Source organism: Heteronotia binoei, chromosome 2, assembly GCF_032191835.1.
Source record: "Heteronotia binoei isolate CCM8104 ecotype False Entrance Well chromosome 2, APGP_CSIRO_Hbin_v1, whole genome shotgun sequence".
Classification (NCBI taxonomy): domain Eukaryota; kingdom Metazoa; phylum Chordata; class Lepidosauria; order Squamata; family Gekkonidae; genus Heteronotia; species Heteronotia binoei.
This window is the reverse complement of record NC_083224.1, coordinates 159,934,226-159,958,453: the sequence shown is the minus strand read 5'-3', so window position 1 is coordinate 159,958,453 and position 24,228 is coordinate 159,934,226. Positions and strand designations below refer to the sequence as shown.

The 24,228-nt window shown below is 42.9% G+C and overlaps 1 protein-coding gene across 2 annotated transcripts in view; it reads left to right on the top strand.

The window, feature by feature from the left end:
* NEK7 (NIMA related kinase 7) overlaps positions 1 to 24,228 on the top strand; it is a 117,556-nt gene that overhangs the window by 70,240 nt on the left and 23,088 nt on the right. For both annotated transcript variants that reach the window (XM_060232351.1, XM_060232352.1), the window contains exons 6-7: positions 18,767 to 18,875; positions 20,286 to 20,393. In XM_060232351.1, the coding sequence (XP_060088334.1) occupies positions 18,767 to 18,875; positions 20,286 to 20,393 (217 nt within the window). The remainder of the gene's footprint in view (positions 1 to 18,766; positions 18,876 to 20,285; positions 20,394 to 24,228) is intronic.

The following is a 24,228-nucleotide window of genomic DNA, read 5'->3' as shown; positions in this document are numbered from 1 at the left end:
TGGAGGATATTGGACAATTTTTGATAATGATTAAGTCTTAGAAAAAAGAAGAATATTAATTTTTGTTTTTATTAGTTAAGGGTACCTTTAAACATTAGTACTTTAAATAACACCGGCGGGGGTCAAGAAACGGGGGGAGGGGTGGGTAGAAAGTAATATATGGGATAGATAAAAGAAGTTATTAATGTTGCAAGAAATATCATTTGTTACCATATGTTACCAAATAAAATTGTTTTAACCAGGACTTCACATGTGCTGCAGATCTGCTGCAGAGAACAATTTTCTAGATTCTGAAGGGCTGCCCCTCCCATTCACACTATGCAATATGCTGTTTTCCCAAAACAGATGTGTGCTGTGAGAAGATGGCACCCCCTTCTCTCAGTTTCTTCTTTGCCACCATAAGGAGAAGGTCTTTCTAGCTTGTAGTCATCATTTTTTTCTCTGTTACAATTTGAGGTTAAAAAGGGGACTAAAGAAAAGGGATTTTTCCCCAGAGTTCAAGGAAGGTTATTGCTTCAAAAAGCAATGTCTGTTGAGCTTGAAGATCCTGATAAGAAGAAAGAAGTTGAGGTGACCAGGGAACCAGACAAAAAGGTAGCTAGGTACCCAAGCCTCTCTGGTATCCCATTCTTCACTACGGCAGCCTGCTGCGTGGTTCCTTTGATGCTGAGGCTGCAAGCTGGTTCCTAGGTGGTCTCAGAGCTTCACTGATTTCTACTTTCACTGCCCTCCTGGCTGGTTCCTTTGTGATCCTATGCTTGTAGGGGACACATAAGTTAGTAGTAGAGTTTGCAGCAGTCTCTGTAGCTGCGTCACCCAGGCACTAGCCGAGAAGACTGAGGACCTCTTCACTATGACATAGACAGTTTATTCAGACCCAATGAAGCTGGGTGCACCTTGCGAGTAAGGTAGGGTTGTGCCCTCGACACCAACCCAGCATTTTCTCTTTTCTTCTGCCTTGGCCCCAGTTTTACTCATTTATAAAGGGAACCTGATAGGCAAATGGCTAAAAAAAATCCCTCCTCCCATCCCTCTGGTTTGGTTGAGAGACAGATGCGGTTTTTTCCGCAAAGACCTCTTTGTTCCCCTCAGGCTAGCAGGCCTTCAGTGAGAAAAAAGGGCGGGATAGACAGCCATCTAATGAACTTGCTTATACTGAATCAGATCCTGGGTCCTAGAGGGATTAACTATATTAGACTGAGAGACTGCTTCCACTTTCAGTGGCAGTCCAGGGATTCAACATGAAGGACTCAACATCTGAATTCCAACTGCCAAATTCCCCTTCATTCAATAATGACACTGAATTTGAGAGTCAAACCATGGATCTGTCAGGGGCAGTGCCAAAGCCAATCCACCTTCGTGGTTGTAGGCTGAATCAGGAAGGATTGTAGGGACCTTTGTAAAAATGGCTCCAAAACAGAGACAGACTCTTTAAGCCCAAGAAACAGTGCAGAAAAAAGGTGTGGGTAAATTCTTTAACCCATTTTAATATTTTTTAAAAATTGAACAAAAGAGATTATAGGTTCCCCAGGGATTGCAGCCCTCTGTTTAGTGATCTAGAGGGGGTTCCTCAGCTTTCTCTTCTGTTAAGGAAGAGGGTGAATTATATGAGGAAGAAGCAGAGATTGTACCAGGCTGTTTCCCCAGGAGCTTTATATTAGACTCTCATTGAAAGTCCTGGCAACCCTGGAACTCTCTTATACCCTGAACGGGATAATAGATGAGGATGCTGAATTTCCCAAGGGCTCTGATAAAATCACTGCCAAAGTCAGGAAATAAATCCACCTTGGTTCCTTTATCAGCTGGGTTTTTACTCAGTGATGAAAGCCGAATGGGAACAGCCTGCAAAACCTAAAGCCAAAATCTTCTATTTTTGCTAAGTTTTATTCTCTCATACCAGAAGCTTCCAAGAAATTCAGACTTCCAGCAGTGGATGAGCCTATCAGTTGTTTTGCATCCTTCTCAGTGCTTCCCATGGGCACAGATGGCAGGCCAAAGGACAGAACAGACCCTTCGGAGGGACCTGAGACCTTGGACAATCCCTTTAGAGCCTCTGTCACAAGTTCTCCCTTCACTAGAGCAGCTGAGTCCTGGGCTTCTGACCTGGCCAGCATGAACAGCACCAGATTCTGGGAGATACCAGATACAACAAGAGCTAAAGTGGCAGCAATCTTTTTCAATGGCGCTAACCGTTTTTGATGAAGTTTTTGACAGACACAATCCCAAGCCAGGCTATAACAAACCCTTTAAAGGAAAGTGGCGGCACAAATCCAGAGAGAACAGATCATCTTCCTTCTCTGGCAAACAGGGTCAAGCTTCCAAAGGAATTAAGAAACAAAATTCAGCATGACTATGCCATGACCACACACAGCATCAAAATTGGAGGGTCATTTGCACAGGTTTGCATTGTACTGGCACTTGGTCTGTCACCGACAAAGGAACCCAGTGGCGCAGAGTAGCAAGCTGCAGTACTTCAGTCCAAGCTATGCTCATGAGCTGAGCTCGATCTCAGCAGAAGCTGGGTTCAGGTAGCTAGCTCAAGGTTCATTCAGCCTTACATCCTTTCAAGGTTGGTACAATGAGTACTCACCTTTCTGGGGATAAAGTGTACTTGCCGTTGTTCTCTGGAAGTTGCCAAGAACTGATCCCCTGAGCAAACACAATCCTCTCTAGCTGGCTTTTCTATATCAGCTGGGTGCAGGTGGTATAGAGCCTGTGCCTTTTCAAGTGCAATCACAAGGCATGCAGGGGTTTTTTTTGTAGCAGAAACTCATTTGCATATTAGGCCACACACCCCTGATGTAGCCAAACCTCCAAGAGTTTACAGGGCTCTTAGTACAGGGCCTACTGTAAGCTCCAGGAGGATTGGCCACATCAGGGATGTGTGGCCTAAAATGCAAAGGAGTTCCTCCTCAAAAAAGCCCTGAAGGCGTGTATTCAGTGTTCTTCATAGTCCACAAAAGGACAGGGATGGTAGAGTCATTCCGGTTTTAAAATGGATTAACAAAGGGTAGTCACCAAGAAATTCAGACTAGAGACCCTGAAGTTCATCATGGCTGCTTTCCAGCAGGGAAACTTCATGGCTCATATAGATCTATCTGAGGCATATCTCAACATTTCTATAGCTCTGGACCAGGGGTGGCTAAACTTGCATAATGTAAGAGCCTCATAGAATAAATGTCAGATGATTGAAAGCCGCAATTCATTAACATGAGATGTTTGAGAGCCGCAAGACATGAATGTCAGATGTCTGAGAGCAGGAAGGAAGGCAAATAGATGGGAGGGAAGAAGAGGTAGAAAAAAAGCAACTTTAACTTTAAATACATTCTTCAAGGTGCCAGCTGGCTTGGCTTGGAGAGGTGATTTAAAGAGAGAAATGCCTGCTCCAAGTTGACAGATGGGGTGGTAGGGGCTTCAAGAGCCACACAGTATGTGTGAAAGAGCCACATATGGCTCCCGAGCCAAAGTCTGGCCACCCCTGCTCTGGACCATTGCAGATTTTTCAATTTATTGTTATTATTTGAATTCATACCCTGCCCTCCCCAGTTGCAAATAGTGGATTTCACCTTCAATATCAGGCTTTGCCTTTGGGTCTGAAGTCCTCCCCTTGGGTTTTTTTCACTGAAGTTCTAGTTTCCCAGATAGTTTTCTGCAGCTGCTGGGAGTGGAACTGTTTCCCTTTCCCTTCGACATCCTAGTCAAGGTGGTCTCCCAGGATCAGATTTTCAAGTCCTTACAGATGACCTATGGAGGTCCTGAGATAGCACAGCCTCATCATCAACATGAAGACGATTACTCTGATTCCAGTCCAGTTGATTGGTCACCTAAGGGTTCAGATTGACATTGTTTGGGATAGTCTTCTTCTCACAAAAAAGACAACAAAATTCATCAGCTGTTGTCGCAGGTAATGGGGGAGAATCCCGTAGAGCTAGTACTTCCGGTCCATCTTCCAGGCATGAGGGTTCCCTGCTAGGAGATCCTTCAATGGGCCAGGTTTTCACGCTCACAGTCCTCAGCAGTTCCTCTTCCCCTTCTAGGTTCCTAGATCTAGATCACACACACACAAAGGTGCTGAGACCTCACTTTCTGGTGAACTTAAGATCGGATCTCCGGTAGTGTATGGTCCCAGGTCGTTCCTCAAGGAGCAACCACTGAAGGTCCGCAGAGATTGGTGATGACAACAGATGTGAGTTCATTGGGTTGGGGGGGAACATTTCCCAGATGACTCAGGGGATCTGGTCTCCCACAGAGTTGCAGTAAAGTGTAAACTTCCTGGAAAAGAGTACTATCAAAGTTGGCACTGATGCAGTTCAAGAACATCATGAAGGGAACATCACTTTTTGGTCCAGCCTAAGCTTATGTCCAGAAATAGAGGGGGACTCGTTTCCAGACTTCACACAAGGAGATGGGGCAACTGATCTGATGGGCAGAGCATCATCTTCAGTCCCTAAAAGCTATTCATGCGGTGGTCAGAACAACTTGGTAGTGGTCTGATTGAGTTGAAAAATGGTAATTCATACAGATTGGATGCTCAACTGGAAAGTCTTTCTACAGGTTTGTCAGAAATTTGGGATGCCAAGAGTGGTTATAGAGGACAGTCTCCATCTGACACTATTAAGAGCTAACCTCGAGGTGACTTGCGTGGATCACTGTTGCCAGGTCGCCACACTCCAGGAAGCGAGCCAACTGCCTCGCCTGCCTAAGATGAAAAAAGGCGGATTTAGCGGTGGCTGCTATCTGGGCTTCCATTGTCAGGGAAGACTCCAGTAGCACTCCCAAGCTCTTGACACTGCGCACTGCTACCAGTGACGCACCGTCAAAGGCCGGTAGGGGGATTTCCCCTCCCAGACCGCCGCGACCCAGGCAAAGGACCTCTGTCTTTGCTGGATTTAACTTCAGCCCACTCAGCCTAAGCCAACCTGCCACAGCTTGCAACGCCTGGTCCAGATTTACAGGGACATCGTCAGTCCAGCCGTCCATCAATAGATAGAGCTGGGTGTCATCAGCATACTGGTGACAACCCAGCCCATATCTCCAGGCAATCTGGGCAAGGGGGCGCATGTAGATGTTAAACAACATCAGGGAGAGGACCGCCCCCTGAGGCACCCCACAATTAAGTAGGTGTCTCTGGGATAGTTCTCCCCCAATCGCCACCCTTGTCCCTGACCCTCAAGGAAGGAGGAAAACCACTGCAAGGCTAACCCCTGAATCCCTGCGCCGGCGAGGCGGCGGGTCAGCAACTGGTGGTCGGCCAAATCGAATGCAGCCGATAGGTCTAACAACAACAGTACCACCGAACCACCTCGATCCAGATGCCGCTGGAGATCATCCATGAGGGTGACGAGCACTGTCTCCGTCTCATGGCCTGGGCAGAAGCCGGACTGTTATGGATCTAAGGTGGAAGCGTCATCCCGAAAGCTCTGCAACTGCAACGCCACTGCCCTTTCTATAATTTTGCTCAAAAAGGGCAAATTTGAGACCGGCCGGTAATGCACCAACTCGCTGGATCTGATGTAGCCTTTTTCAGGAGGGGGCAGACCACTGCCTCTTTCAGAGGTGTTGGAAAAAGGCCCTCCGAGAGAGACCTATTTATGATGTCCCGTATAGGACATCTTAGCTCCTCCTGGCAAGCTTTAATTAGTCAGGAGGGACATGGGTCCAGATCACAGGTTGTTGGACGTGCAGTAGAGAGGATTCTGTCAACTTCCTCCAAGCTGAGTGAGTCGAAGCAATCCAGGATCAAACCAGAAGACAGGCACGGGGCCTCGAGTTCACATACTGTATCTAATGTGGCGGGGAAGTCGTGGCGGAGCAACATGACCTTGTCTGCAAAAAATTTCACAAAAACCTCACAGCCTATCTCTAATTCCTTAACATTTGGCCTGCCTTGTGGCCGTGTCGTAAGATTCCGGATTATCCTGTACAATTGTGCCGGGCGCGAATTTGCAGACGCAATCTTAGCCGCAAAGTATATTTTCTTTGTGGCTTTGACTGCCATCTCATAGGACCTCATAAACTCTCTATAAGATGTTCTAGTCGCTTCGTCCCGAGTACACCGCCATTGCCTCTCTAGCCGTCTGAGTCCTCGTTTCAGCTGGCGTAATTCCGGGGTATACCACAGGGACAGCCTAGTGCGAGGCCGCAGAGGGCATCGAGGTATGATCTCATCAATGGCTCTGGAGAGCCGGCTATGCCAGGTACCAACCAGATCATCGAGAGAGTCGCCAGAGGGCCAGGGATCCCATAGGGCCATTTGGAACCGTTCCGAATCCATGTGGCTCTGCGGGCGAGCGATAATAAGCTCGTCGTCTAAACGGGTTTGGAGTGGAGCATCCACATGAGCCCTAAGGGCAAAGTGGTCCGACCATGGCACTGCTTCTGCGGTTATATCATCCACCGTCTAACATGTGCTCTGCCTGGTGGGTGGGGGATGTAACAAGTTGAGAGAGTCGCCATGGATGACACTAGGTCTGTCGCCTGACTAGAGGCTGAGTCATCAGCATGGACATTGAAGTCACCCAGGATTACCAGCCTTGGGTACTCCAATGCCCAGCCTGTTGCAGCCTCGGTCAGGGACGGTAAGACGTTGGCTGGTGCGTTAGGCGGATGGTACACCAGCCAAATCGCCAACCCCTCTCCAACCTCTCACGCCAGACCGGCACATTCAATACCCTCGATCCTTGGGGCCGGGAGAGTCCTAAAGGAGTAAGCCTCTCGTATGAATAGGGCTTCTTGTATGTCTTGGGATGTAGATAAAAGGCAGCACAGTGGGTTATGTCATGGCCTTTTTTATAGACAGGTCTAGAGAATGGCCTTAGTTCCACTACTGTAACAAGAGAGGTGGTGGCTATTTCAGTCATCAAGGGGAGGAAGACGAGAAAGTCCTTGGTCTTACAGCCACAGGTTAAGAAGAAGGAGGGCAGCACTTCTTAATTCACCACAAGCACATAGCACCCACTAGGAATCTGAATGGGGTACTCAAGGTTCCATGTAAGAAGCCCTGTGAATCAATGGTTTTCTGTAGTCTGAAGGAGCTGACATATAAAACAAATTTTCTACTGGGGTTTATGTCAGCTAGGTTTTTCAGAGCTGAGGGTCTTGTCCATAGACATGAAATTATGTAATTTTCATATTGATAAAGTGAGTTAGTGTGAGCTAGCTCACAGTTTTCTAGCCTCTGGCTCACACATGCTTGTCTTAGCTCAGGAAAAATGGCCCCAGAGCATACTAATTTGTGCAGTAGCTCACAACTTTAATGTCAGTAGCTCATGAATTTTTGCTTACAAGACCCCACAGCTTAGAGGGAATATTGACTGTGTTACACCCAGCTCCGGTGTTCATTTCTAAAGTTAATTCTCTTTCATAATTCAGAACACATAGTTCTACCTTCATTCTATTCTGACCCACAACTTGACAGGAATAAAGAGTGGCACTGTTTGAATGTTTATAGGATCCTGCATTCCCACCAAGACAGAATTAAATGACTCAGATCCACTGAGGCCTTGCTTGTTTCCTTTTGGAGGGCATCTTTAGGGAAGCAGTTTGCGGCTTCCACCTTACGTTGGTGGTTGAGGGGCTGTATTGGGGAGGCCTATAAGGATGAAGATTTAGATCCTCCCCAAATATTACAGCTCACCCTTGGAGGGGAATGGCCACCTTGACAGCCTATAGCTCCTTTCCTTCACTGGAAGTTATTTGCAAGGCAGCCATCTGGAAATTGATTCATGCCTTTACCAGACACTACAGGATAAATAAGCTGGCCTCTGCAGAGGTTGCTTTCGATAGGAGGGTTCTGCAGCATACTGTCTGCCTGGGGAAGCTGCTGTCCCCACCCTTGGGATATATTCTCAGTAGTGAGGACTGTCCCACTCCAGGACAACTGAAAAAGAATCTTTATGGTAAGTGAAACAAAGGTTTCATTCCTCAACATCAATCTGTTTCACCGAGAAATTCCTCTGAGCTGTCTACTAAGAAGGCAAAATCAAAGACCAAGGATAAGGAAAAGATCTGCTTGGATCTGAAGGAAGCCATAGTTCCATATAGTCACTGACCACAAGCTGATACCAAAACAAGAGCAGGTTATTCTTATCCCTCCTAGAACACCTTATCTATATTCTTGTTCTCCCAAATGATGTATCATTTATAGAGCCAGAGGTATTGAGAGGGCCAAAGAATTCATGAGTTGGTTGAGGACGGGGGTCCTGGTCTTCAGCTGCCTCCTTATTAAAGAGAGAGCTGGTGGGTATGTACCCTGGGCAGGGCTTTTTTTGTAGAAAAAGCCTAGCAGGGACTCAGGTGCATATTAGGCCACACCCCTGACACCAAGCCATCTGGAACTGCATTCCTGCTCAAAAAAAGCCCTGGCACTAGGGATGGGGCTGCCATTCCCCTGATCCTGGGTAGTGAGAGACATGGTGGCATACAGACAGGGGTGTTCCAGGAGAAGGAGGTCTGGCCACTGGTTGTGTTGGCCCCCTGGCATTAAGATTCTGCTGCTGAATGTCAGGTCAGTAAATGGAAAAAAACAACTGCCATTCAGGATTTAATCCTGAATGGGGAGGCTGACCTGACATGCATTACAGAGTCTTGTCTGGATGAGCTGGAGGTGTAAATTTGACTCAGCCCTGCCCTCCAGATTTCTCTGTACAGCAGTAGACTAGTGAAGAGGGATGGGTCTACCATGATTCCATCTATCAAGGTGCCTCAGCCAGCAGTCCACTAGTTTTAAGTATGTAGTCCTGGAGGACATGACTGAGACAGGGTATGGCGTCTGCTAATGTACCATCCACCCCACTACCCAGCCTCTCTCTTCCTGAAGTGTCTGATCTTGGGCATACTATTGGAAACTCCAAGACTGGTGGTTTTTTTTACTTTATCATCCTTGCCAGGCTTTCAGGGGTGGCTCAGGATTTCATGACCTCCATGACAACTATGGTCCTGCTTCATGATTACTGATCTCCCACACATTTAGCAGGGCACACACTGGATTTAGTCTATTACACTGTGGGGAAGGGTGATCTAGAGGTGGAAGTTGAAGTCCCATGACATGGACAGATCATTACCTGATAGAGATCAGACTTACTGCTTCCTCTTCCCTCTACAGGGGTGCTGCAACTGTTAAGATAGTCTGCCCCAAGCTCTTGATGGATCCTGATGGGTTTCTGCTGGTGTTCAGGGTTGTTTCCCCACCTCAGTTGCTAACAATTCTGTCAGGGTTCTGATTGCTCTCTGGAATAGGGAGATGGCCTTGGTTATTGACATAATTGCCCCTAAATGCCTTCTCCCCCCCACCCTGCCAGACACTGCCAAGCCCTCTCCCTTGTTCACTAAGGCGCTGATGATGATGAAATGGGAGAGATCATGGCTAAAGTGCCACTGGCTGAAAACTCAGAATGAAACTGATCAAACACAACTTAGAGCAGGGGTCCTCAAACTACGGCCCACGGGCCAGATGCGGCCCGCTGAGGACATTTATGCGGCTCGCCGGGTTATGGCAAAATCAGACCGGAAGTGACGTTCGACCTAAACTCGCGTTAGCAATGCACACTTCCGGCACTGGGCTGAGGCGGCGGAGACAGAGTGTGAGGTGATACCGAGGTGAGGTGAGTTCCCAGGCTGGGGTGTGTGGTGTGGGGAAGGGAGAGAGATGCAGAAGATGGAGAACTGACGGCCCGCGGGCTTGTACAGTAACGGCAGTCCGGCCCTCCAACAGTCTGAGGGACAGTGAACTGGCCCGCTATTTAAAAAGTTTGAGGACCCCTGACTTAGAGCCTATGCTGTGGCAGAGATGATGGAGAAAAGACAGTAGGTCTCCGCCATCATTGTGTCTGCATGCTGTTGAGCTGTTTTGTGTGATTTGCGGACTTGAACTCTGACCATGTAGTGGCCTGCCATGATCAATTTCCCACTTACTTTGCCAGCAGAGTATCTCACATCTGCTCATGCATGTTCAGATAATGTACCTTCGGCATCTGCTTGTCCAATTTATATTATAGTTATATGATACAGTGATTAGACCTGTTTTGGAAAAAAAAATGTCCCTGCCTCCTATTAGAATCATAGAGTTGGAAGGGACCTCTAGGATCATCTAGTCCAATCCCTGCACAATGCAGGAAACTCACAAATACCTCCCCCTAAATTCACAGGATCTTCATTGCTGTCAGGTGGCCATCTAGCCTCTATTTAAAAACCTCCAAGGAAGGAGAACCCACCACCTCCCGAGGAAGCCTGTTCCACTGAGGAATCGCTCTAACGGTCAGGAAGTTCTTCCTAATGTTGAGCCGGAAAGTCTTTTGATTTAATTTCAACCCATTGGTTCTGGTCCTACCTTCCGGGGCCACAGAAAACAATTCCACCCCATCCTCTATATGACAGCCCTTCAAGTACTTGAAGATGGTGATCATATCACCTCTTAGCCGCCTCCTCTCCAGGCTAAACATCCCCAGCAACTTCAACCTTTCCTCATAGGACTTGGACTCCAGACCCCTCACCATCTTCATCGCCCTCCTCTGGACCCGTTCCAGCTTGTCTGTATCCTTCTTAAAATGTGGTGCCCACAACTGAACACAATACTCCAGGTGAGGTCTTACCAGAGCAGAGTAAAGTGATACCATCACATCATGTGACCTGGACACTATACTTCTGCTGATACAGCCTAAAATTGCATTTGCCTTTTTAGCTACCTCATTACACTGTTGACTCATGTTCAGCATATTATCCACTAAGACCCCTAGATCCTTTTCGCACATACTACTGCTAAGACAAGTCTCCCCCATCCTATAACCATGCATTGGATTTTTCCTACCTAAATGCAGAACTTTACATTTATCCCTGTTAAAATTCATTTTATTGATTTTAGTCCAGTTTCTGTTATGCTGGAAAAATTTCACCCAGTCTCCAAACTTCCATTCTTGGGCAGGGTACTACAGCAGGTTGTTGCCTGTCAGCTCTAGGCATTTTTGGAAGAGGCTGATTTTCTGGACCCACTTAAGTCTGGCTTCAGGCCAAAATTTTGATCAAAACCTGCTTTGATCACTTTAGTTGATGACTTCTTTCAGAACTAGAGAGGGATAATGTGACCCTACTGATGGATCTCTCAGTGGACTTAATTATCAATCACAGTATTCTCCTGAGCCACCTCTCAGCAGTGGCATCTCTCTAAGGTGCACTGTATTTGGTGTCCAAGTCCTATCTGGGGGGGGCAGTAGTGATGGGGGCTTCCCGCTCTGTCCCATGGCTGTTGACCTGGGTGGTTCCATCTCCCATGCTTCTTAATATCTATATGAAGTGGTTGGCAGAGATTAACAGAAGGTATGGGCTGCAATATCTATCTTTCTTTTCCACCGAATTCTAAAGATGCTGTTGATTTTCTGAACTGGTGCTTGGAGTCAGTAATGGGCTGGATGAGGGTGAACAAGCTGAAACTTAATCCTGACAAGACAAGAGGTTCTCTAGGTTAGCAGAAAGGTAGATCGGGGACTTCCCCTATCTTGAATGGGTTACACTGCTCTAGAAAATCCAGGTTCACAGCTTGGGGGGGTGCAGCAGTCCACCAGCACAGTGGGAAAACTGGCCTCTACTTATACCAGATCCAACAGTTCGGCTGTCTTGGCCTATGGCCTTTTGACCAGTACCTTGGCAGCCTTATTGCTTCCATATGTCTCTTGCATATGAACTGGATTGTGGGGTATTTTATAGGTCTGTTTCAGCCAGGGATGTTGTATCCACCTTGACACTGTTCCAGTTCCACAGCTATCCAGCCATAAGGTCCAAGAGCATCTAGGGTTCTTTACTGACTCTGAGGAGGAGGAGAATGTGCCTGAATCCAAGTATAGTTCCAAGATGCTATCTGATCTGTCTTCAAATGAAACCTTAATGGTCATCCTGGAGCCTCCCCCTTTTTCCCATTGTTACCTGAAGGCCCAATCAGGTAACCAGGGTCAGGTATGCTCATTGGCCAGGTATGGGTACCCAATCAAGTGCCCCCAATAAACTGGCCATTGGACACCGCAAAAGTCCAGCCCTTATGGTCATTGTGGAACCTCCCCTTTTTCTGAGGTCATCTGTCATCCGCCCCTGCACCTCCCATCCCCTAAGGGCTCAAGGTAGTGCTTATAACCTCTGACCCAGCTCCCCGCAGGTGTGCATCTAGCAGTACCCCATTCCGGCTGTTTAGATACATCCCCGATTCTTGATCAGTTGAGGGTCCCTGCCCCCATTGCCCTAGTTTGTCGCCATTGGAGCCTTCCTCAAAGACTACGATCGGTAATTATCACCCTGTTTGTCTATCCCTGTGTTACCTCTGTGCATTTCTCTCTATTTTTATTAGGTCTGTGTGTGTGTTATATGTATCCATTACCTTGTATGCGTGTTCTATAAATTTCTGTAATAAAAGCATAATTGTTTTACTTAACTAATGTCCTTGGTAAATTTAGCAATAATTTCTGGAAGTGGAATCCTGTATACATAGATTCTAAGTCCTTTTGAGCCAAAGTTGCCCACCTGTCAATTCCCCAACCTCTTTTGAGGGCATTTTGGCTTACAAGGGATGCTTCGTCTTAAATACTATCTAGATAGATTGTTGTGATAAAATCATGTTATAGTCAAACTTGGTGCGCCTTGTTCCTTTTGTATTCATCTTAATTCCACAAGATCTCAAGTCTAATCTGTTTCTCAGAGTAGTGCTGTTTCAGATATCTGTGGAGCTGCAACTTGGTCATTGGGAGATACTTCTGTGTTACTGGGAGTGTTGTCATTGCTTTGCTGGCAATGAAAGATGCTGTGATATTTAGCCAAAAACTGTATAGTAAAAACAGCTTTTACCATAGTTTTTGCCCAAATTCCAGAGCATTGCTGCAACATGATGAAATCACTTTGGCGTGCACTGGAAGTGACATTGCCATGTTGCTGATGATGTTGCCTAGTTCCCCCTGCTGGGTGCCAGGAGAGACCTGGCAGCCCTATTTTTGTAACGAATGCTAAGAATTAGTGAGGATGCTCTGTTAACTGATCCCTCCATCAGCAAACAGTTTGCTGGATTGTAGCTCCAAGGAGAGGAAATAACTATTGAAATAGTTATAAATGTGCTTGCAAGTCTGCTAACAAGATTTTTGTTGTTGTGAATTGTAGAACTTATAAATTGTTCTCACCCAAAAATAAATTTGTTGATAGTCCTGCCCAAGTGATGTTCTTCCCATTTACAGTTATGCTTTTGTGCTGTGGAATCTCACTTTGGTGACCTTGGTCCAGTTGCATAATCTCAGCCTGACCTGCCTCATAGGGTTGTTTTGGGGAAAGAGAAGACGGAGAATGATATAAGCTGCTTTGTGTTCCGATTGTCATTAATAAACTTCCCATAAAGGGTTGGTAAGCTACAGAGATCAGTTCCCCTGGAGAAAATGGCTGCTTTAGAGAGTAGACTTGATGGCATTATATCTTACTGAGCCTCTACTTTCACAGCGCTCTACCCCCAAAGTCTCCAGGAATTTCGTGACTCAGAGTTGGCAACTCTATTCCCATTGTGTGTGTTTGATGGAAAAATTTTCTATCAATCATGTCCAGAATTTTTGTTGAAACCCTCTGGCAACTCTAGTGATGAAAAAGCTCATGCAACAGTGACTTTATGGCATTAAAATGCCTTGGGGCTCATTGTTGTTTTTTCTTTCTTTTCTGACACTTAAATATTTGAAAAATGTCAATATATCCCCACACATTTTTTCCTCAAGAAAATGAACCTTCAGTATTTTTTCACAGCAATGTTAGTTTTGAGGATAACTAGAGTCTTCCTCTAATAATTTCCTACTTCTGTAGTTATCATGATCCTAGAATTAAGGTTGAAGACCGAGTGGTCTGTAGGCCTGAAGGAAGCCTCACTTCCATAAAGGTGTGAGGTCTTTGTGTGAATTTTCCAACAGGCCTAAAGTTCACAAGCATCCTCCAACCTTTATGATGGCACAGGGAAGGAGGGTGTTCAGTCCCTGAAGCTGAGTAAGGCCTCTTTTGGAGAGATTTGATCCCTGGCACTACTCCTTGAAGAGCTTTTTAAAAACGTGCTTCCAGAACATAGAAACTGAAGGAACCAGGCAGTCTCATATACAGTATATTAATTCAGGTGGGTCACCATGTTGATCTGAAGCAGCAGAACAAAGTTTGAGCACAGTGGCACCTTTAACCATCAAAGTTTCATTCTGGGTATAAACTTTTGTATGCATGCATCTGAATCTAAAGAAAAGCTTATATCCAGAATAAAACTATGTTGGTCTTAAAGGTGCTGCTGGACTCAAACTTTATCCTTAGGCAAAAAATTTCAGTGGGAGGCATTGTAACAGAGAGAGCCCAATCCCACATTATATGGTAGAAGACTGCATATTTCATAAAGTATGATATGAAGTATGATGCTTGCTGTGTGGCAAGATTATCCTTTTATAGCTTTGTAAAGAAGAAGGTACAGGGGTGCTCGCCTGGTGCCATACTGTACTCTTCCAAGTGAGCACACAACTTGATTGCTGCCTTGCAATCAATAATATCTCTTTTTAAAAGATTTATATCCCACAGTCCCCAGAATCTTCCTTAGGTAAAACTCAAAGCAAATTTGTACCTTTGTAAACCCTTTGACTTCAATGAATTTAGGGGTGTATAGGACTGCAGTGAATGTTTGCCATAATTCTCAGTATATACTATGGGGTTTGTTTAATCAATACTTTGTTATTGTATTAAAGTCACCACAGTGTGATTTTACCTCAGTTTTATGAGGAAAATGTGGGCTTTGAATATACCCCAATATCGTATCACCCCACAGCGAAATTGGGAGATAGAAGTGTATTTGTTATGTTCTAATGAATTTTGGGATGGGTAAACTGAAAAATCTAAGTACAGGAAGCATCACAAGGAGGCTTTTTTGTTAGGAGAAGTTTGTTTAAAAGTGCATCATTAAAATCTTTTCAGGATTCATTTTTAAAACAAGGAAGTCTGCTTTTATATGCATATACTTGAAGTTGTGTATTTGTTTTTAAATGAAAAGAAACCTGGTCTCTATCTTCTTGTTGACATCAAACGATTCTCTGATATGCAAATCCCAGCTACAGGGAGAACAGATACACAGAGTTTGTTTGGATTCAATCCAGGTTTGACTGAAGACAGCATTTAAGGAACTGGCATTCAAGCACTGCCTCATTTGAGCTTTAAAAATACTGTGAGAAGTTTACACACACACACACACCAGGATATTTTACTCTGCGTGGTACATAATATTGTCTTGGGGTCAGGGCAGATGTAGTATAACTTCCTCTCAACTTCATCACATGATCCTACAGGACTCCATGCTCTCTCCTCCATCTTTTCCCATGTCTTTTCTAGTGCAAATCTCCACACCCCACCCTGCTACCTGTAATTGCAACTAAATGTTAATATTGACACTAACATTAACCACAGTGAAAACTAACTGGCTGACTTGAACAGCTTTCAAATTTGATCTGACATCCTATTAAGCAGAGACCCTTGTTGTCATTTACCGCTATTGAGGGAAGTATGAGAGAAGAAAGATCGATTGCTGCCAGGAATAGAGAAAGGATTTGGGATGCATGGAAAACGCAGTTCCATAACTGACTCTTGATTTCTTCACTGCAGCAAAAGGATTTAGCACTGTTACATGTGCACCTGCCCTTATGGCAGAAAGCTAGCATAGGACTAGGATAGGTCTGAAGTTGCCAACAAGCCTGCAGAAACATGTTCTGTCCTTTTAATAGAGGATTAACATATGGAAATGGGTGGCTGCTGCTTTCCATGACCTGGATGTAAATAAAATCGTATTACACCTCTATGAATGGGATGGGAACTTTTTCTCAAGGTCAGGAAACCTTAAGTAGATTTGTGTTTCCTGGTATGCTGCCTTTCTGCTTGCAAGGAGTTTTCAGATAGAGGAAATAACTTCCCTGTGATTTTTAGAATGAATGTGCTGTATGGCTTATTTTCTGTTTGAATCTAATCCCAGTTCCACAAAAACCAATATTGCACCAAATAAATATGTTTAGGTTCAGAGTTGTGCTGTAAACTGTGGATTACTGAATATGTGTGCACGTGTGTTTAATGGCACTGGGTAGAAATACTGGAATGATGATGGGCAAGGCTGTGTTACTTTAAGGACATATGTTGCCAGTGTAATTTACAAGGCACTTGTTTCAAATATTGGTTGCTTCAGTTATTGCACAGCTGTTAATTTCCTGTTTTGCATCCTGCTGAACCTTGTCCTGTCAAGCAGAGGAGAGCATCACATAAAGAGGAAAAATTGGTGGCAGACGTATGGGCAGCATTTTTTTTCTCAGTTTGAACATCTCTGACAGTCGCCTCACATCTGCCAAGTTTGCAAGATTTTTGAGTTGGCAGTCTTACAGGTTTTTAGCCTACAGTAAAAGAGAAACTGCAGTTGTTTTGCTATCCTGAAATTACAATATGTGAAATAAATTGTTTATAGATATATAAGTCTATATCTGGCAAAGTAGATGTAGCTTGCTATTAAATATTACATGAGAGCCAGTGCAGTGTAGTAGATATTGTTTCAGCTTTGGATGGGGGCTACTCCACTAATTGTGATTGGTTAAGATCTGTCAAACCCATATCTGAAGTCAGGGAATCAGTTCAGACATAACACAAAACCATAGCCTATTTTAACTGTGCTAAATTAGCAATACCAGAATTGGGTCTGCAGTCAATCAGTGAGTCCTGACTAAACATGGCAAATCCTGACTTCACTGCGGTTGTATTTTCATTATTGCCTGAGATATGGAAGTTATCCCCACCTCACATCACCCAACCAATGATGGTGCCTCACCATCTTGCTTATCATCTGACTGCTAGCACTAGCCATGTGTGCATGGAGAATTATGGATTAGCTTTCCTATCATCCCCCCACCCGACTTGAGGGCTACCTGTGAAATAATTTTGGCTTGAAAACGGTTAACTCTATAGACACCCTGGCTTGATACTGGTTAATTGTGCTGTTTACACAGTATGTTTCCTGAAGATTGTTTTCCTAAGAAGGCAATGAAACCACTATTCATTTAGGTAAACTGGGTTTGATTAATCACCTGTAAAATGAATCATGAACTTTTTCCATTCATTGGAGTGACTCCTGATTTTCCTGGGACTCATTCCATAAGCATTGAAGTCGGTTTGGACAGGATTCTTCCACATATCTGCCCTCCCTGTGCATTTTTACAGTTGAGGAGTCAGTTTATTTTCTTCTGCACATTACTTTAAAAAGAGGATTTAAGGGAGGGTGCTGTTATCTGTGGCATCAACCCCCCCTCCTATTTTTTAAAAAGACGGCCCTGAAATATCATAATGCTGTGGTATTGTAATGATAGTTTAGGCAGGTTCTCTAAATTCCCAGCTTTCATTTAGGGAAAGAAAAAACAACAACTCTAAGTCTCTAGCCTCTTCCCTTATGGAGACATGCCTTCTTCCTTATATCTCCATGAGGAAAGTGCAGAGGTTTGCTTTTTTTTAATAAATGAAAACTGGGAATTCAGAGAACCTGCTTAAACTGTCATTACAACACTACAGCATTATATCAATTTTAGGGGCATTTAAAAAAATGGAAATCATGGTATTGGAGGGAGAGAGAGTGGTTTAACGATGATGACAGTGCAGTCATTTAAAAGTGGACTGGAGGTGGATGGGAGTGGCCGAGACAACGAAAACGATAGAAACAGTATGCACTAAGAAAAAGCTAATTAGGCCTTGGCTTCCAGTAAAAGATAAGGGTAAAAGTGGTATCAAAAGAGCCAGAAAAAAAAGAGTATAAAACAACCTAAAGTGAAAACTAAAGGCACAAAAATGTATGCGGAAATCAAGGAATAAACTGAAGCAGAGTGGGGCCAGAACTGATAAACTGTGTCCCACCTGAGCTTAATTTATGGGGTTGACATGAAGACAAATTCAAAAAGGATAACCGTATACTGCATTCTCTGCATTTTATTCCTGAAGTTGATGATGGATTTTCATTTTAGGTGCCTTCTGTGAAGATAGTTTCAGAGGGGAGCTGTGCTGGTCTGCAGTAGATCAGCTAGGTTTGAGTCCAGTAGCACCTTAGAGACCAAGAAGATTTTGGAGGTATAAACCCCCTTTGTCAGATACAGCTCGAATGTACCTGTTCTACAACACACCAACATGGCTACCCTCTGAAACTATCTGCATGTTATGTAATAGAGCAATACTTGTAAACTGAAAGGAAGGTTTTGATGGCATTACAACTTAAAGTAGATTCCAGAATTTAAAGAGAGTCTAGGAGGGGTAGATCTTTAATCACAATTGCAATTCTCAGAACCAGTGAGAGTGTTGAACTAGACCTGGGGAAACCCAGGTTCAAACTCCACACTTTGAAACCTTTGGCCAATCATTGTCCCTCAGCCTAATCTACCTCAAAGGCTTGTTGTGATAAAACAGAGCAGATAGGAAGGAATCACCAATGCTTCTGTGAACTCCTGATGGAAAGACAACATTAAAATATACCAAATAGATACTGGCTCCTGGCCATTCCATCAGGACTGAGTTGGCCTTTTCAGACCCCCCCCCCCTTTTTTAATTAAGGTAAAAAGTTCTTCGAAGAACTTATTTTTCCACAGTTACATACAAACATTTCCTCTTGATTAATTGTTTTTGTTTAAAGTACTAACAAATATTATCTTTTAATAGTTAAATATGTCATAGTTGTTCTACATTTACTGATTCACAAACTCGGATTTTAAATACTCTTCTCTCTTTTTAAAAGCACTTTAAGAAACAGAAGCGACTGATTCCTGAAAGAACCGTTTGGAAGTATTTTGTTCAGCTGTGCAGCGCCTTAGAGCATATGCATTCACGGCGTGTAATGCATCGAGGTAACTTAATTGTGTTAAACTAACAACATAAAGATGGTAACTGGGATAAAAAGAAAGGCAGAAGTTATGTCACAGAAGTTATGTCATTTGCTGTTTTACTTTAAGAATCAGTGACTAATATTTTGTGGGTGAGCACATAAAATAGTAATTGCACATTAATGGCTGATGCCAGGAATCAAACCTGCAATCTTCCATATGGAAAGCTGATATTCTGCCACCAAGCCTTGGCCTTTTCCTTTGCTTTCGTCCTCTGAAGAAAACTTTTTCTTTTGGAAAGTTAGAAAATGTGGTTTAAATGAACAATCTACATACACTTACGTGCTATTTTGTATGCTGTTGGTTCTGAATAGGTCTACCATGTATTCATAAATATGTTTCTGTTTATGAGATATAAGAGGTTTTACTGATCTTAGAAGAATTCTTTTTTTAACTTTTAAGCCTTCCCAGTATTTAAAATAAATCATCTGTCACAAAACTGTGAAGGAAGGAAACCTGGTTTTCCTCCGTAACTGACATGGGAAAGGAGTTTTACCTTCCTCAGCATGAGTCTGCACTCACAGGAGGGGCTTGAGAAGCAAGGGACGTATTTGATAGGCTCTGGGATGTAGCACTGCGCTTAGTGCTTGTTAAAATCTTGTTGAATGCAAAGAAATAGTCCCCGGCTGAGCGTGGAAATATCTGATTGTCATTTTTGGACTGTTGGAATTAGGCCTAATATGACCAGGCAGCTACATTTTACTTACATAAATCAAATTCTTGATTAGATAACACTATTCCATCTTTACAACCTGACACTTTACAACTATGAATTTCAGTTTCTGTTGAACTGAAAAATCAGTAATCCTGGTTCATTTGAATTTTGAAAACATAACTAGGAGTTACCTCTTCAAGATCCACTAAGTACAATTGCCTGATATAAAGTTTGGTTCTTTAAGAAAATGAAATGGTTCTAATCACTATGTCTAAGAGCAGCAAATTTGAAACTGGCCAGTATTTATTCATGGCCTGAGATTGCAGGGGATCCTCTTAAGCAAAGGTTTTATCACCTCTTTGAAGAAAGCTGGAGATCTCCCCTCCTCAGTGGGAATGTTTGCCACCAGTTGGATCAGCCTGGCCAACTTTTCTTGAATAATCAGTACCAACAGAACAGGCAGTGGTTAAACACAAATGCCAACATATTACCAAATGCTGTGCCCACACCAATCAAAACTGATCTGTGCAAACCTGAACAGTGGAGACTCCGAACACCCATTTATCATCTAAGTTACAGTGGATGCTAGCAATTTTTTATTTGCTTGCTGCTTAACAACAGACAACTCTCAAAATTAGATTACTGGTCATACATTATTTATAATGTTGCAGTTGGTAGATTTTCCTCTGTCATGTTTTTTTTTAATTCTCTCTTTACAGACATCAAGCCTGCAAATGTGTTCATTACAGCTACAGGAGTAGTAAAACTTGGAGACCTTGGACTGGGAAGATTTTTTAGCTCCAAAACCACAGCTGCACATTCTTTAGGTCAGAAAGAGTTCCATAATTTTATAATGATGTGTGGAAATTAATTTCACAAATAAAGAGTGGAAGTGAACAAATGTTTTGTTTTGTTTTTTTAAAAATGGAATTTCCTGCATCAAAGATGAATTTTAGCAAATATGCATAGTATGGACTGTAAAAAAATTGCTTCATCCTTAAAATGCTCTTAGCCTTTGGGATGTTTCAGTGAAAATGTCTGTTCGTATTTAAGTTAGTCTTATTGTAAACCAAGCTTGTTGACAACACTTAGATTATTAAAAACTTAGGCATTGCTGTAGAAGTCAATCTTTTTTTCCTCTTGGTTTTTCGAAGTGTCTCTAAACAGTTGCTTTGAGGCATCAGACTGCAGAGCTCTACTTTACTGTGGGGTTCAGTGTGATTTGAAATGGGTCTTGATCCCTTTAAGGCTTCCAGCCCTTGGAATGCATCATCATCAGGGCTTACCGCACAACCATGCCTGGAGGCACAGTGTTTACTGTAGTCTCCATGCTGAAAGTGCAGCTCCAGTAGTAGTGATGGAAGCCACCACATGAGACAATCCTTTAAGACCTGCCAAACAAGCAAGGTTCTGCCTGGCAAATTTGGAGCTGTAAGAGAAAGAAGTGCTTTCCAACTAATGTTCTCCACCATCACTGTGGATCCTGGCCCTGTGTGGAGAAAATGGCTTATAAAAATGATGCCTGTGTGTGAGCACGTGCAGGCCACAGCTTCACAAAGCATTTGTGGCTTGTGTTACCCAACTTTAATAGGAAAAGGACATCTTTGTGATACATTATAATCCTTTAAATCGTACAATAGCAATAGGAAATGCCAAGAAAGAATACAAGGCTGTTTGTAACCTGCATATTATACTGCTTTTGCCTCATTCACTGTTGGTTCGTAGTTTATAATGCATTTACAGATAGTGGTTTCTTGCCACATACAATTTTAGAAAGCCAGTTGTCCTTACATCAAGAGGGTTTTTGGCATGGCAAAGTTGTTGTGAATTCCTTTAGGTCATAAAGCACATATGAATCTGTGATGCATTTTCCTCAAATTGGCACTAGTCCATTGCAAAAATCTGACTGAAGCACAGACTGAAGTCCTTCCAAACTTCAAGGGCCATTTGTTCTGTAGTGGCCTACGAGATGTTAGTGGGAAGGTCACAAGCAGCACAAGATAATGAGGCCCCTCCTCTGTTGTTTGTTACCACTGTCCAATAATCAGAGATATAGGTTTGATTCAGACATTGCCTGAAACTGTGGTTTGATTAATCTGTGGTTATTAATTTGTGGTCATTCAGATGTGGACCACTCCATTAACTATGGTTAGTTAGAATATATCAAACAAGAATTGGAAACCATGGTTTTAAGTTGGTTGAATATCTACAGTTAGTCATCCTTGCACTTTCAGAGAATACATAAATCATGATATCCTGGTTTAATCCCACACTCCTTGACATTGTTCCTTTTTTCAGGCTAAGATACCAGCTTGATAAGTGTGGGAGAGGCAGAAAAAAGAGTGAAGGTGATGAAACCAGCATTTCTTGAGGCAAAACAGAATTTACATGATCACCTGCAAGCTCAGTTCTGGTTTTACAAACTAACTGTAGTTAAAATAAACTGTGGTTTCATGTTACGTCTGATCCAGGCAATATAGAGACTTCATTTCTAGTTATTGGTTAATAGCCAGAGATAGACTAATCCCCAATGAATTAGCTTAGCACAACTGATCTCTGTCTTTTTTGTGTGTGTGATCAGATTTTATTTTTACATAATTGCTTTTTATCCAGTATTTCTGGCATTTCTTGGCCCTTTGGCCTTGCTGTTCATTGTGATTTTCTTCATACTTACTCAGGATGCTCTCATTACATCTTAAAAAAACTTGGGAGTAGTTAACAAAAGCTTATGCTGGAAGAAGGTATTATTCACTCTTTAAAGCGTCTCCTGTTTATTGTTAAACTGAACTTTGTGTGATGTAGCAGTTTTTTTTTGTTGTTTGTGATGTCAGAAGGCAGTTATTGAAAGTTTCCATTTGTATTATAGTTAAGGTGTTATACTAGGCTAAACTCTGCAAAATGCAAGCATTTGCTCTTCTTTTTTTCCCCCATCATCAATCTTTCACACTCATCTCAACCCCCTAATGTAACAGCAGGCTTCTGAGAACTACTGGTTAAAGATACCTTTGCTTTTCATAAACTATAAACTTTCAAATCTTAAACGTTTTCAGGTGCCTCTGCCAATTCTGTAAAATCCTCCTCCATCAGTTCGTCCCTCTTGTTAGACATACTGAAGATCTGTATGATAGATAGATAGATAGATAGATAGATAGATAGATAGATAGATAGATAGATAGATAGATAGATAGATAGATAGATAGATAGATAGATAGATAGATAGATAGATAGATAGATAATGTTGCATCATCAGGGTTTGTATCAGTACACTGTAAAATCCTTGTGGTTTATGAGCTGAGAATGCTGGGTGGCCTTTCCCAATCATACCTTTTAACTAAAAGATACTTTAAGGAGGAAAACAGCTAAATGGTGCTAAACGATAGCATATTTTTCCAGTTTCTTTTGAACAGCATTTTTTTTTACAAACTATTGGGAATATAGCACCATGGAAAGTGACTTAGGGTCTGTCATACTTGGGCCTGGCTCCACCATGGGAGTATGTTTTTCTTACCTCCTTCCTTCCTGAGGTTTCCCCATCCTTCTGAAGCAGCATTTTGAATGACCTTTTGCCCTGTAAGGAAGGCAACAGCATCATGCCTAGAGGGCAGAGATGGATCCCAGAAACACCATACTAGAGTCATGCCAGAACATAGATTCTTTAAAATTTCACATTTATGTTTTTTTTCCATCATGCCAGGGTTAATTTTTCATGTTGCATGTTTGTAGTTGCATAGAGCCAGTAGTTCAATCTAAGTGGGAAGCTGCTTTATGTAGTTCTCCATGAGGTAGTGGCCACCACATGAAGTGATTTGGACACATGTTGACATGTGAAGCAACTGCAGTTGCCACTGGTGCTGATACAATTTTAGGCAGTGTATAAATAAAAACGGAATCTGGTTTTTTTTAATCAATTTTATAGGACCCAAACTTTGACTTGTGACTTTCTGCTCAAAAATGTTCTTAACCATCTTTAAGCACTTATGTGTATTCTACTACTCAGCTAGGTTAGCATCTTCTTCCAAGTTAGCATCTTCTTCCAGATGTCTTCTGCTAGAAAAGTGTACCTTGGGACAGAAGAAGGCCCCATCTGTAGCTGAGCAGAATGATAAGAGGCAGTCCTCTATTTGGAAGCAAGTTGTGTTAATTCCAATTTATTTATTTTATTTCTTGTAATGTCCCCTCTCCCCTCTCTTTCACTATGTAGAGATGGTGTCTAGGGAAAAATGTGTACTATCACATCTCAGTTGTGATGAGAGTATTTGTTCTGCTATGATAGCAGTGCTATCAGAACATGAATCAAGTATCCAAAATAAATGGTTTTTCAGAAGTGGAAGGGTACATAGTGGTAGGAGAACTGTCACTGATGAAACATCCATATTGGCCTTCATAAAGCTGAACTTTAAAAAGTTTATTTAAAAAAAAAAAGTGGAAAAAATCCACACCATTACTCTAATGTAAATTTTTGAGATGTGCCCCCTCACTTGAAAGGTGAAGAGGACACAAGACAGATTTAAAAGATACTTCTGTTTGGAAGGGAGTGTCATTTGTATAAATAACATGTTTTTATTTATTTATAACATTTCTAGACCTAGGTAACAAGAAGAAAGCTGAACACATCATTAAATATTAAAGAATCACTATTAAAATAGCCAGCTGTGACAAATT